At 38.8% G+C, this 14,925-nt stretch overlaps 1 protein-coding gene and 1 non-coding gene across 2 annotated transcripts; one reads left to right on the top strand and one right to left on the bottom strand.

Moving 5' to 3' along the window:
• Positions 1-6,231: 6,231 nt before the first annotated feature.
• Positions 6,232-6,876, bottom strand: LOC149289721 (claudin-3-like). Its single transcript, XM_089490292.1, has one exon. It carries the CDS (start codon positions 6,874-6,876, stop codon positions 6,232-6,234), a length of 645 nt encoding a protein of 214 aa, XP_089346418.1.
• Positions 6,877-14,647: 7,771 nt separating this feature from the next.
• Positions 14,648-14,719, top strand: TRNAC-GCA (transfer RNA cysteine (anticodon GCA)). The gene has a single exon. It is a non-coding gene; the product is annotated as a tRNA-Cys (tRNA).
• Positions 14,720-14,925: the final 206 nt, after the last annotated feature.

Here is a 14,925-nt window from a genome sequence, read left to right as displayed (position 1 = left end):
GGATTCTAACCGTATTGCATCTACCTATTTGAAGTTCAAACAAAAGTCTATTACAGTGACTATAGAGAGTTGGCATCTTGTCTCAGCTGACTCACCTGTCATCTGTCAATTAGACAGCTACAGAAAATGTCTTGTATCATAGATGTACCTCGTTTCCCCAAAAGGTCAACCAGCAAATGCCAAATAATGCAGTTATTGTCAAAGTTTAATGTTTACAGGATTTAACCCCTTAAGGACAATGGGCGGTCCCTAAACCCATTGAAAACAATGCATTTTAAGCCCTTACATGTACGGGCTTTGTCATTAAGGGGTTAACACAGATAGCAAGCTCTGTATTAGTTCCCTAATACTCTTAATAACAATGTCATCATCACCCTATAAATGATACCAGGCTCGTTTGTACTACCATAAGTTATTCTACTGCATATCTTTGACTTTAATCAATGATAAAACCCATCATTTCCTGTTTTCCTTTGAGATCAATCGTATTTAAGTTCGATTGGCATAGGTGAGACGTGACAACTTCCTTGTTGATAAACAACATGCACGCTTTTTATATCTGTTCAGTGGAAAAAGTTACGGAGAGTTGCTAAGATTACATATTGTGAGATATAACAGTGTGCTTCCATTTCTGGTCTGACCATGATGGAGATGTACTATTAGCATGAGTTGGGTAATATGTCTATTTGTGTGTAGGTTTATCTGTTAGTTACTTATTAAACGTCTAACAGCTCCGTCAAAATTCCCACTGATTCTCTAGCAAGCGGTAAATCCGCTCCGTGTAAGTGTTAACCTTTTTGGTTTATTAAAACAGGCATCTTTTCCATCTACATGTCTGTGTACTAAATTAAGGAAAAACTTTAAGTATTAATCATTAATATTTCTATACATTTGTATATGACATAGAGTCTTAAGTCTTTTGAACATAAATGTGGATTTGATATGAGGTCATATTCTAATACTCAGATGGTGAAATGCTGCAAAGAATCAATAGTGTAGAGGTCTGTGTTGGCAGATATAATATGACTGATCTAGCATACCTCCCAGGTGTCTCTATTCAGGAAGGACAGTCCCTCTTCAGGACCAAATCTCCCTATCCTTTTTAACTTCCCTGATATCCCTGTTTTTAGGACCTCAGAATATTTGCTGGGAATAAGGGTATCACAGGTCACAATAATGAGTATAAAAAGAGCAGGACATGGGTTTGCAGTTTAATTATTGCTCTTGCTTATGTCTTGCACAATGTCACATACAAAAGTCTTAGTAAAGCCCTGGCTCGTGCCATGGCTCTTTCTCTTTGGTCATTACACATGTTCGGGGGTATGTGGATGTTTTATAACAGGGTTCAATCCCAAGCCTGTCCATAGGGGAGAATGCAGACCAATGCCAAGGAACATGGTTTAGTCAAAGTCCATAGAGAACTTTGCCATTAAAATTTTCCATAATACATTCCATAATATGTACATATATGTGCCATTGGCAAGGAAACCGTTTATAGGCTGTTACCTGTTTTTATCTTGTTTTTAATGACAGATTCCAATCCAACCACCACCATTAACCTCATAATGGTAATCATAAAAATACACTTATCTCTTATCTTAACTCCCTTTTATCTCTTGATTTCTGCCCCATATAGGTTAAAAACATGTCACATGTTTGAAAGATGCAAACCTAGCAGCCGTTTCGGTTAATATATTCTGATCAATAGAGACTGTGGTATTTTTACTATACTGCTATAGAGGCAACAGCATACACGAGAAACGTTTAATAGTAATATACCTCAGACAGCAGCAGCAAGAGATATAGTGGCGTTAGGACTCCTTCTACATAAACTATTAAAACAGGTCCAAGATATTCCACACTAAAAAAATAGAATAGACAGGATTTTCCATACAAACGGAAAACAATGTTTGTATATATATGAGGATCTTTATATGCTGCCGCTGGATGCTTAGGGTTGATGCTTCGGCCTTGCATGTTTATCTCCTCCATTTATTGTTGGTTCCATTGCTTTTTCCAGGTCCAGATGGGTCACTAATGTTTAATATAGTTGGGTCTATTTTTTTCTCCTGGTATTCTGTTTTTCTTTGTTTCTTTATATTCTTTCGGTAATGTGGTATAAAATCCAGGTTTTGTTATTTCTTAAATGATTTCATGCATGCATTAATTTTGCCTTCATAACATTTTATCTGGATTCCAATGGAGTATTGCATCTCCTAAAGTAAACATGGCTGTCGGAATATTTAATGTGGGAATAAACATTTGAAATAAATGTGTTGTTTATCTAAATCCTATAGTATTACCAAGGCTAGGTCCAGTTAAGTCTAAATCCAGTATTACACGTACCCCCACTTTGATCCCTTTATAGAAACGGACTGGAAACCACTGCTGTAGACTAAAGGCCTGGATATGGCACGAGAGATGGGAAGGTTTGGTGTGCTATTGTTTGATATGTCTGTAATTCGGTTTATATGATCCACTACCTTGCTTAACAATGGAGAGTTGGTAATTTATGGCTCACAGGTCATAACTTGTATATTATACACAATAAATCTGCTTGGGGACAGAAAGTACTATAGATAAGTCTTCAATTGGTCTTGACCTTGTAAAATTAACCCCATGCAATTCCTTTAAAAGGGACAGTGATGTTTTTTTAATCCTTGTGATCATGATAAATCTTCCACTAGTGTCTGTGCTCAGAATCATGCATGCGCCGCACTACATGCTTAACAGGTTAATGTGTCGTGAAGTCTAAGTCTGTCAATTCTAGTCTTGTCATAACCCTTTAATTGTTGTATTGTAAGAAGCGCTGCATAAAGTGTTGGTACTATATAAATCAGGCATGTCCAAAGTCCGGCCCGAGGGCCAATTGCGGCCCGCGTTCCGGACTGATAAGGCCCCCCAGATAAGTTGCCCAAATATAGATCGTTTTTTTTTATATTAAAGGCAGAGTGATTTAACATCTGTTTAGATTTGTCATCCAAGTCACAAAATGAAAAGTATGCCGTTTTCAATAAACTTTGCATAAAATAGTTAATTTGCATTTAATTTTAATGGTTCAAAGAATGTCAGGCAAAATGGTCGGCCCTCGCACATGTTCACGTCATCAAATCTGGCACTCTTCGAAAAAAGTTTGGACATGCCTGATATAAATGAAAGATAATAATAAGTCAAAATGTCAGAAGCCAAGTTCTGCAGAGTATTTCATGCAGAAGAGTGAACAGGGAAGGTGCGGGACTGCTAGGCTTTAGTCAAGGAACAGAAATGTCAAGAAGAAATTGACTGTTGCTTTAACAGAAGTTTCGTTCTGGAGTATGAATTGTTAAGGCTACTTTATTTTCCTGTGTACTGAATTAGTACACATTGAGTTGTCAGGCTCATATATCTTTCATTACCTATTCTCTCCTTTCATGATTACCTTTAAGAAATGTACAACTGGAAAATATCGGTATAACAAGTGTGTAGTATAACACATTTTATTGAAGAGTGTAAGTTAAAGCAAACTGGTTTCACAACATGGTGTACAAAGCAGGTGTTCATGCGATTTTACAGTTGCTTCTTGGCTTGATTAATCAATGAGTTACACACAATTTCAATACTTAAGCATCTATATAAACAAGTACAAAAAATCTTACATAGTGGGCTATATATCATTGCAACCTGTTACATGTTAGGGCATGAGTGGAGATGCCTGCATAATGTTACAATGCGATGGGGGTGATGGGAGTTTACAAACAGCGCAAGGGTACTAATATCCAATGTTTGCCTTATTTTGGACTTTGTGCCCTTAAGTGGATTGTAAATCAACCTCCAATTGGCCAGGGAAAAATTCAATAAACTATGAATGTTAGTGTCAAAATTAATTGGAAAATTTTAGTTTTAGAGGATTTGTTAACCCTTTCAGGGTCAATAAGATGGAAGCTCAAAGTATAAAGCAACCAGGTTTAGAGAACATTACTCTTATCAAAATGCAGCAATTTGGTAACAGAGCAAAATGTCTGGCTTCAATACGCCGTTGACCAGCCATGGTAATCATGCAATTGAAAATGTATTGCCGCATAATCCAATTCTCCATTCAGAGAGCAATCACATATAGAAAGTACATAATTACATAAAAATCCAAATCCAAGACAAAGTGCAAATATATATGATGTTACTTTATAAACTATGAAAAGCTGCTCATTTTTACTTTTTCTACTTAATAGTCATACAACATTGAAATATTTATTTAAAAAAAAAAAAGTATTATCAATTTTTAGAAGGGTCATGCCAAGCTGACAGTCCAGTTCTTTATCAGGACAACATGGCAAGTGTTAAACTTGACATACAACAATATTTTCCCAGCAAGCCAGTTGTTTTTATGTATTCCTCAAACCAGGAGACCTGGTATCTTATCTTACCTACACCAGGTTTTTGTATATCTCCACCTTATAACGATTGATTATACGCCACACAATATTATAAAAGAAAATATTGCATTATACAGGATATCACCTATCCCCTTGTGTTCAAAGTAACACAGCAGAAAATGTACACATCTATTTATATTTCTACCGTGTATTACTAAGGGAAATTCTCCATTCAAACAGAAAACGCACGACTCCAGGTCACACATTATAAGGATCAAGGTTAACTCCGTTAATTAAGAAAGAAAATGCCAAACCAGGCTTCGCTAAGTAGATCCATTCAGACGTGTCATGGACCTTGATTTCTGCAGGTCGTCCAGGCAGTGCACAGGTTAAAATAGTTTAATGTTTCTGAACTTTTTTCCCCAGCTTCATCTGTTTCACATGCCCTTGGGAGTGGAGGGGGGGGGGGGGAATTGTGACTGTTACATTTTAACAAAAATACTGCTACCATGCCACATACGGTTTCTAAATAACAAGAACACTAACATTGAGTTTACAATGAAGCGGAAAAAAACTTTGTGCACATTTTATATTAAGGGGGAGGAAGTTACTGTGAGAACACAATGTTTCCATGCAATATACTGATAGAAACCGGTAAACAAAAGAGGAATTAAAAAAAAATGTGAAAAACAAGATGAAATGGGTCAAATTCCAGCCTGGCAAGAGGGTATTAGGAAGAAAGGAAGGAGGAGGGGGAGATGTCAGGAGGACAAAGGACAAAACATGTTGCTGTTCAAAATTTTAAATAATGCACCAAGTTCCACTGTTCAGACGTAAAGTATAAAAAAAATGGATACAGTTTGTAATTAAAATATATTTTTTGTCCCTTGTGTGCTTAAGAGCTATGCCATTATGCAAGGTAGTCTACAGGTGCATGGTCTTTGTTGAGAAGTACAGAGAAAGCGTCATTCAAATGTTAAGGATTTGGTCTTAGGGTAGGGTAAGAACAGGGGTGGCAAATCTGTAACACTCCAACTGTTGTTGATTTACCACTCCCATGACGCACAGTCAGGAGCGCCTACTAGTTACTACTAAACCATAGCATTGGACGGATCAAAAGTAATATCAAAAGCGGATCAAAAACAAAAGAGCCTTATAAATACCTGTAAACTGTTTGTCATGTTTTTTATTTCAATGCTTTGCTTAGTTTGTAATAGAATTTTACATATTTTTCAGCTGTCTTGCATTTACAGTAGTAAGGTACTATAGATTTTTATTTTTTTTTACTTTGATACTACATTTTTCTATGCCATGGATTTGTCCCAGACTAACTGCACGAACGTTCGGCATCATATAGCTAAAGTTTTATATACATTTTCACATTTATCTATAAGTCATTACTTTCTCCACCTGATGGTAGCCTTTCATGCGAGGAGCAGGAAGCTAGATGCAAAGAGGAGGGAATTCCCCTAGAGAACCGTGCTGCAGTAGCTCATATTCTTCTATAGATATACAAGGTGTTCCTTTGTTACCTGGGGGAAACATGATGCCTGTCCAGCATAGAAAGGGTTACATTGCTAAAGCCACATCATCTCTGCCAGAATCTGCCCCTCCCAGTTCAAGAATATTCTACCAATGCAAAGACAAATAGAAAGCGTCCATCTCCGTTACATTTATACTCACGTACTCACACACACGGAACAGAAATACATGGTGACTTTAAAAAGAGCAATGTTGACTAAAATATATAATATATAACACATACACAATTTCAACATCAAGAAGAACGTTTGTGTTATGCTATAGGACATGATGTCCTATTTAGTTTTAAGTCTCCTCATGTGAGCCAGGGAGTCCTTTTGTGGAGACACACCTTTCTGCTTCAAACATAGTCTTTTCTGTCATAACCAGGGTTTGTAGACCTGGCAGCTGAGTAAGCCACTCGTGATGCAGGGTATTTTTCTTGTTTGGGAGGGCAAGAACAGCAGAGCATGGCACCTCCTAGCATAAGGAGTGCCGAAGCTGCCCACCCAATGTACATGGAAGCTCCAAGCTCCCTCTTTTGAGCATCTACCACCAAAGGGTTGTAGAAATCTCGGATAACAGTGTTGGCTGACCAAGAAACAGGAATGAGAGTCATCAAACCAGAAAGGATAAAAATAACCCCAGACACAATCATGATCTTGGCCTTGGCCGACTCATCCTGGACGCAGTTGGTGCACTTGGCTCCGATGATGGAGATGAGGACTCCCAGAACAGCTATTACTATGGATATGACTATAAGAGCACGAGCTGCCTGCAGGTCCTGGGGAAGAGCCAGCAGAGAATCATATACTTTGCACTGCATCTGCCCAGTGCTCTGCACCACACAGTTCATCCATAGTCCTTCCCAGATGATCTGAGCCACCACAATACTGTTACCAATGAAGGCAGTTACCCTCCACATAGGAAGAGCACAGCAGACAACAGCACCCAACCATCCAAGAACTGATAGGGCCACACCAAGGATCTCAAGTCCCATAGACATGTTGGTGAAGAAATATTTTTCTGAAGGGTGATAAAATCTGGAACGGAAATCACTTTAGATCTCTGGTCGTGTAGGTTGGTCTAGATAAAAATCCTCTCTTTGGAATGTCCTCTTTGAATGGTCTAAGTAGAGGAAATGTGTTCTTTTCCAGAGAAAAGTTTGCTTTGTCTGTAAGATGCCTTGTCTTCTTTTCCCTTTCCAGTGGCTCTCTCAGCGTTGCAATTATTTCTTATGTACCTCCCCAGTACCTGTTGGTTCTTTGAGTTGAAAGCTCTTTCTGGATGATTGCCTAGATTAGCTTGTATTTAATATCCTTCAGGTAATGAGTAGGCGGACCTAGTTTGCCTGCGAGCTGCTTTATGCGGAGTAGCAGGTGTGTAACGGATCCTGAAACCTGTCCTTTATATCTGAATCAGGTGCAGCTGATGTCACAGCACCCGAGGGGAAGGGAAATTCTTAAAGCAGCAGTGTCAGAATAAAAACATGTACAAAAAAAAAAAAGACACCTTCCTAGATGCCATAACTACAACACATTAACCCACCTAACCTCCACTTATAAATAATTAACATTTTCCAAGTATATATCTTACCTACACTATCAGAAAAAAATAGTAAATGATTAAAAAAAATGTTCACATTACATCATTTGAAATATTTTTAATTCATTAAACCTTTAGCGTGACAAATATTTGTAGAAGTGACAATAGTTAAACATGTAGTTATACGGATATTTTGTCCTCTTTCTTTTAAAAAGAAAGTCAAATATGAAGGGCTGGTATTACAGTATTACTTCCTGATAACAACATAGGGGGTTATAAATAAAAAGTGATCCTCGTGTGAAAAGTGCTTCTGTCGCCATAGCAACCAATTGTTTGTGCTAGTTTGTTCATTCTGTTTGTTGCTATGGTGATAAGACCACTTTTCAAGCATTTCACTAGAAATACTTTTTATACTTAATGCCCTCCCAGCCCCAAAATGTAATTTTCTATGTGTGGTTTTCCAATACACTAAAAATGGACAATTCATGCTTTTTTAGGGTGTAAATCTAGATAATGGTTGATTGTATATGCCTCAGCGCAGTTTTTCCGACTGAACAGATAAAGACTGGGTCAGGGCGGTAGGAGTTGTATGTAGGTAACCAACTGCTGAAGTGAAACTTCTCGGCTACTTCTGTTCTGGAAATGTGTGGTATTTATTTGTCTGCATTGCTATGCAGCTCACTGGCACTCAAAGGGTTAATGTATCTTGTGCTTTCAACTCACTTGGCAGCTTTTGAGGCTGTATGTCTCGGTTGAAAACACCACTAGGGAAGGGAGTAAAAATTATAAAGTAAGGCAAATAGAGCCTGATCCCTTGTACAGCCCTATGGAATATACTGATCAGCCATAACATTATGACCACTGACAGGTGAAGGGAATAACACCGATAATCTTGTTATCATGGCCCCTGTCAGAGCCTGGGATATATTAGGCAGCAAGTGAACATTTTGTCCTCAAAGTTGATGTTTCACAAGCAGGAAAAATGGGCAAGCATAAGGATCTGAGTGACTTTGACAAGGGCCAAAATTGTTATGGCCAGACAACTGGGTCAGAGCATCTCCAAAACGGGAGATGATCTCTGGCCACTCCCGAAAGTGCCTACAATGGGCATGTGAGCATAAGAATGGGACCACAGAGCAATGGAAGAAGGTGGTCTGGTCCGATGAATCACATTTTCTTTTAAAACACGTGGATGATGTGGTGTGTGTGCGTCGCTTACCTGGAGAACACATGATACCATAGGTCAAGTGGAGTCCATGCCTCGACAGGTCAGGGCTATTCTGGCGGCAAAAGGGGGACTTACACAATTCTAGGTAGGTGGTCATAATGTTATGGCTGATTGGTGTATGATAGCACTATATAAATACTAATCATCAGAGAATCATCATGTACCACATAGGTTAGCATTTCATGTTAAATTGATAGTCTAGTGTCTTTAGTATTCATTTTTTTATGTGTGTGTGGCAAGAAGCAAACACATTTGGCAAATGCACACAAATACAAATTAAAGGGAATACTTAGTGTGCAGATGTCCTATCAGTGCAACACTGCATAAGGTATGATGGGTAATGAATATATCCTGGCTGAGAGGTTTGAATGAGAGGTATGAATAAAAAATGGATTTTATACATAGAGCACAGTCTGATTTGTTGACCATGGTGACAAGAAGTAAAAAAAAGTACATATTAAAGTAAAAACATGACTGTTTTCGCTGTTATGCCGCAGTTACATGTGTATCCAGTAAGTATAGGATAGCTTTCTACTTAAGCATCCTTATTTAACCTCATTTTCTCTGTCCTTGTGCTAATTGTGCTGGCAGCAACTTATGGTCTTATGGAATTACTAGTGGAGAGCTGAAATATGAGAGGGGCAGAGACATTTTATAAGCACCACACAGGGACATAAGTCTCCTGCATACCCTGGAGAGAGTGAGAAAGCCAGCTGTTTATGCTGCGGGAACTCAGCTGAGGTTAAGTCAGATTGTGAGCTTGAGTCATTGAACTGCACATGAGTGGAGAAGGAAGAGTTTCAGCTGACTCTTCTCCAGCTTGCAATTTTTTCTCTCTACTTTCGCTGGGCCAGGCCTAGCCAGGGTTTGAGTACGAGCCAACAGGGGGCTGGCAACATTCAGACTGCAGGAGAGTGGTGGACTCTGTTTTATTACAAATATGAATTTAGGGTCAATTAGTAGACACCCCAGTGCATATTCATATGACACAGCCAGTCAGACACACAGAACAAACATGAATTGGAGCCATTCCATATGGAGGACGCAGCCAAACTTAAAAAAAAAAGAAAGTCACCTTTAACACATAAACAGCAAAATTGTATCCAGGTAGCACATACTTTGTACAAAAAATGCACTCAATCATGATCTGTATAGGACCAGCACAGAAAATATATAAATCCACATTAGGATAATAATCTGAAAATCTATTATGTTTTTTGATATCTAAGAACCCTCAGAACAACTTGGCAATCAGAACTACATTTTTACACACCTTGATACTGGAGTGTTTATCGAATGGTAATGGACTTTATCAGTAGAGTGGCATACAACATGTTCTTGTTCACTTTTTCTTTGCATTGTTTTGTCATCAGGAAGTGATACAAAGACTAATGATGAGGCGCAACTGGGAAACTGGGAGGATGCAGAATCAATATTTACATTCCTTTCGATCTCACCCTCTTTGTTGATATTCTAACTATTAGCTAGAAGCCCAACCAACTGTGAAATATCCTGGTCTAGGTGGGAAAAAGGTTTTGGTCATACTGCCTGTGTATTAAATGATGCAGCTTGGTGTTCCATTGGGTTATGGGTTTGTTTCCAGGGCTGAAGCCTCTAGGTACAGTATCCAACTAAGACTTTTAAAGTCAGGTTTATATGACTGCATTTTAAAGTAAACATTGTAAAATGATCAGTATGGTGACCTCTGGTGCTCTATGGTATGGAAGCTAGAAAGATTGGACCTTGAAACAGCACTGAGTGGTTAAATGTACTCCGAATAATTCAGTAGTCAATCTAGAAGTATGGCTTAATGTGCCATTTTGTAAAATAAAACAGATCTCATCACCACTTGAAAGGCTTGATTGTTAAATGCGAGTAGATATTTAGTTATAATGTAAATCAAGCATGACTATAGTTCAGAAGAGATTCCATTGTGTTTAGCTAAACACATTTTTAAATTGGAATAGTGTGTCATGGTATAAGATCAAAATGGGGAATCATGAAATGATAATGGATTCAAGATGTTTTAAGTGAGTTTATTAAATAGCTTTCAGTTTTCTTTGCAGCCCTGGGTGGGCTTGCGCCTTTTGGCCTGGGTGACAAGTAAAGAGGCCCTCACTTGTGGTTATTAACTGTTGATAGTAGGGAGAGGGTCTTGATCACAAAAATATTGGTACCAGGTACCCTGAAAACAGGTTAGGAGCAAAACACAGACAGCCCCATCGCAGTTGCGACCACTTCGACCCCTGTAGTTACGCCACTGCTTAGTAGGCTGAAGATAAAATTAATAATAAACGAGGTTTGGGAATTGAATGGAAATAGGCTGAGAGGTAATACTACACAGGAATACCTATTGCCCTTTTCCATTGATTTGCTATTTCTCACCCACTAAAAGTGCAGCAGGACCTTCCAGGACTGTTTATTCCTTTTTTTAGCCCCTTGTTTAGTGGAACATTGTGCCATGTATCATTCTGCTCACCCAATGACTGCTTGGATAACATTGTGATTACCCTTATATAAAATAATAATCTGTGAACAGTTGGGAGAATAGTCAGCAGTTTATTTATCTAGTGATGAAGACTGTTTACTTTAGATTGGAATTGTTTAGTTATGATTACAAGGCCACTTGTTATCCAGCACTGCAAATACTGGTTCTGAGATCCCTGATCTCATACATGTATTGAAGAATGAAGCCATGACCTCCACACTCTACCATTTACAATTACCAGCTGACTCACACCTACTCTGCTGTAAAAAAAAGTTTTAGCTGCAATAGATACGATAACACTAACCAAAAGCAGAATGTTCTGGCCGTGATGTTTGTTGTATGTTGCAATTCGTGTTTTAGGTGTCTTCACAGAAACAGGAACATAAAAAAGTCACATTCAAGGCCAAAAAATATTTGTTAGTTTAAAAAAAGCTGTAAAAGTATTCACCCTATGAAAAGTGTTTGTTTATTTTATTTTTTAAAATGCAACACGATATATACACTGTATGGACAAAAGTATCGGGACACATTTTAAATTATTGAATTCAAGTGTTTCAATCAGACCCATTGCCACAGGTGTATAAAATCAAGCACCTAGCCATGCAGTCCTCATTTACAAACATTTGTGAATAAAAATGGGTCGTCCCAAAGAGCTCAGTGAATTCAAGCCTGGTACTGTGATACGATGCCACCCCTGCAATACATCAGTTCATGAAATGTCATCCCTGCTAGATATTCCACGGTCATCTGTAAATGGTATAATTGGAAGTGGAAGTGTGTATGAACAGCAACAACTCAGGGATGAAGCAGAAGACAACTTAAAGTCACAGAGTGGTGTCGCCAAGTGCTGAGGCGCATGGTGTGCGTTCTGTGGCGTGACGAATCACGCTTCACTGTTTGGCAGTCTGATGGCGAGTCTGGGTTTGGTAGATGCCAAGAGAAGGTTACCTGCCTGACTGCATTATGCCTACTGTAAAGTTTGGTGGAGGAGGGATTAGGTAAGGGGCTGTTTTTCAGGGGTCTCAGGGGTCCCTTACTTTCAGTAAAGGAGAGTCTTAATGCTTCCGCATACCAAGACATTTTGGACAATGGTATGCTTCCAACTTTGTGGGAATAGTTTGAAGAAGTCCCTTTTCTATTCCAGCATGACTGTGCTCCAGAGCACAACGCAAGGTCCATAAAGACATGGTTGGATGAGTTTGGTGTGGAAGAATTTGACCGGCCTGCACAGAGTCCTGACCTCAACCCCATCGAACACTTTTGGGATGAACTAGTCCTTCTCGTTCAACATCAGTGCCTGACCATACAAATGCTCAATTGGATGAATGGGCAGAAAATTTCCACAAAAACACTCCAAAATCTTGTGGAAAGCCTTCCCAGAAGCTGCAAGTACGACGCCAAGAGCATATTGATATATATGGATTTAAAATGCAATGTCATAAAAGTCCTTGTTGGTGTAATAAGAATATATACACTGATCAGCCATGACATTATGACCACCTGCCTAATATTGTGTTGGTCCCACTTTTGCTACCAAAATATCCCCGACCCATCGAGGCATGGACTCCACTAGACCTCTGAAGGTGTCCTGTGGTATCTGGCACCAAGACGTTACCAGCAGATCCTTTAAGTCCTGAAAGATGTGAGGAGGGGCCTCCATGGATGCATCCTGGAGCCATGTGTGATGTAAAAGAAAGCGTGATTAATCAGACCAGACCACCTTCTTCCATTGCTTCGTGGTCCAGTTCTTATGCTCACATGCCCATTGTAGGAGCTTTTGGAAGTGGACAGGGGTCTTCAGCTACACAACCCCATACGCAACAAACTGCGGAGGATTGTGTGCTCTGGCATCTTTCTATCAGAACCTGCATTAACTTTTTCAGCAGTTTGAGCTACAGTAGCTCATCTGTTGGATTTGACCACATGGGCGAGCCTTCAAACCCCACGTGCATCAGTGAGCCTGGGCCACCCATGACCCTATCACCGGTTCACCACTTTTCGTTCTTTTGACCACCAAGTTGCCTAACCATCCCAATTTCGCCCTTGTTAAAGTTGCTCGGATCCTTATGCTTGCCGATTTTTCCTGCTTCTAACACATCAACCTTGAGGACAAGGTTCACTTGCTGCCTAATATATTCCACCCACTGACAGGCGCCATGATAACAAGATTATCAGTGTTATTCACTTTACCTGTCAGTGGTCATAATGTTATGGTGTATATGGAGTATATCCTGTATAAAAGCAATTCTTGAATCATTACACTATGATTGTCAGTATATTCTAAAATAGTTTTTGTAATGCAAGGACTGACAAAATGTCTCCAGCCTTAAGATTTTTAAGAAAAGATTTACAATATTTTTAATGTCTTTCAGCAGAGCTAATCCATCTTTACCTTACACATCTATGAATCATCAAAATTACTCAAACACGAAACAGTATCGTTCAAGTAATGTCAACATATGATTAAGATGGATAGATTATAGGGATATTTATAGTCATAGGGAGATTATGTTTCTTTTGATTGGATATCCATTCATTCAATAATGCTGACTATCATTATCCGAAACATATCAAATCCAAAACATAACTCATGTGGGAAAACAAAGGATTAAACACACCAAATTATACAACAGTGTGCACCCTTGAAGAAAACTTTGTTCTACTTATGTTACCTGCCTGAAGCTCCCATCATACGTCATCATGTGATATATTGATGTCAATCTTTGCTAACAATCTACACTATGCTGAGTCCTTTATGGAGGCTCTTGATAGCACTTTCATTTTTTTTCCCCGTGGCATAAGACCTGGCATATTTATCAAGGAGAGTGAGATAAGATCTTAAATCTTAAAAAACAAACATATAAAGTAAGAGTGATGATTACAAGCCATCTTCATGTAATAAATTGTTTGCAATGTTTGTTGACCCCACATATTTTTGGCTTCCTAAACCGCTAGGGTCGCAGCTGTTCGTGTACCGAGAAACTTTGGTTGGGATAGAAGGGATACAGAAACTGTGTATGCGAGTTAGAGAAGTCTTAGGGTAGAAAAGAGTAAGAAAAAAAGGCATTTTTAGGGAACATTGTGAAGAAGACTTTTTGGTTGTAATTTTCCTGATATGACATGACTTGTGGAACACTAATACTGTTAAGAATTCTGAAATGAAGAAAACAAATTTTTGAAAATCTATGTGTGACCCTATTTTCTCATTGCTTAAAAATGCTTAAAGAGGTTAATGTTCTTTTTCAAGTCAGTGATAACAAGGTAGAGTGTGGGAGAGTAAACAATGTCCGGAATGCAGGGATCCAGTTTCTGTTAGTCTTTATCTGCAGGTTACTCAAAGAGTCCAGAGGAGGAGGGTGAGCTCTGATCCAGCACTCTTGATGAGAATTTAAAAACATATTTTTTGGTATACTCTAGAGCATGTGTCATTATTTGACAAACAGAGCGGACAATATGTTTGTGTTAGCCATTGAGCCAGACACTAGAGCTCAAACATACAGCATAGAAGTGCAGTGTGGGGGTATAGCTCAGTGGTAGAGCATTCGACTGCAGATCGAGAGGTCCCTGGTTCAAATCCGGGTGCCCCCTACACAAATAATTTTAGTGAAGCACATCCCAATCAGTAAGTCATCATTAATGTTAGAGCAAAACATCACAGTCTAAAGCTAAACAATCATAGACTTAGATATAATATTAAGACGTTTTACTTTACTAAGGTGGTTGATAAGCAGCCTCCCAGCATAAGTGGTAGAGGTTAACTCAATGAAAGATTTTAAACATCCATTGGACCGGCA

Source organism: Sceloporus occidentalis, unplaced genomic scaffold, assembly GCF_023333645.1.
Source record: "Sceloporus occidentalis isolate IW3139 unplaced genomic scaffold, rSceOcc1.0.p SCAF_43, whole genome shotgun sequence".
Classification (NCBI taxonomy): domain Eukaryota; kingdom Metazoa; phylum Chordata; class Lepidosauria; order Squamata; family Phrynosomatidae; genus Sceloporus; species Sceloporus occidentalis.
This window is presented reverse-complemented; position numbering and strand designations above follow the sequence as displayed.

Excerpts from the sequence above, each read along its gene's own strand:
- LOC149289721 (XM_089490292.1), bottom strand. The coding sequence starts at position 6,876 with ATGTCTATGGGACTTGAGATCCTTGGTGTGGCCCTATCAGTTCTTGGA.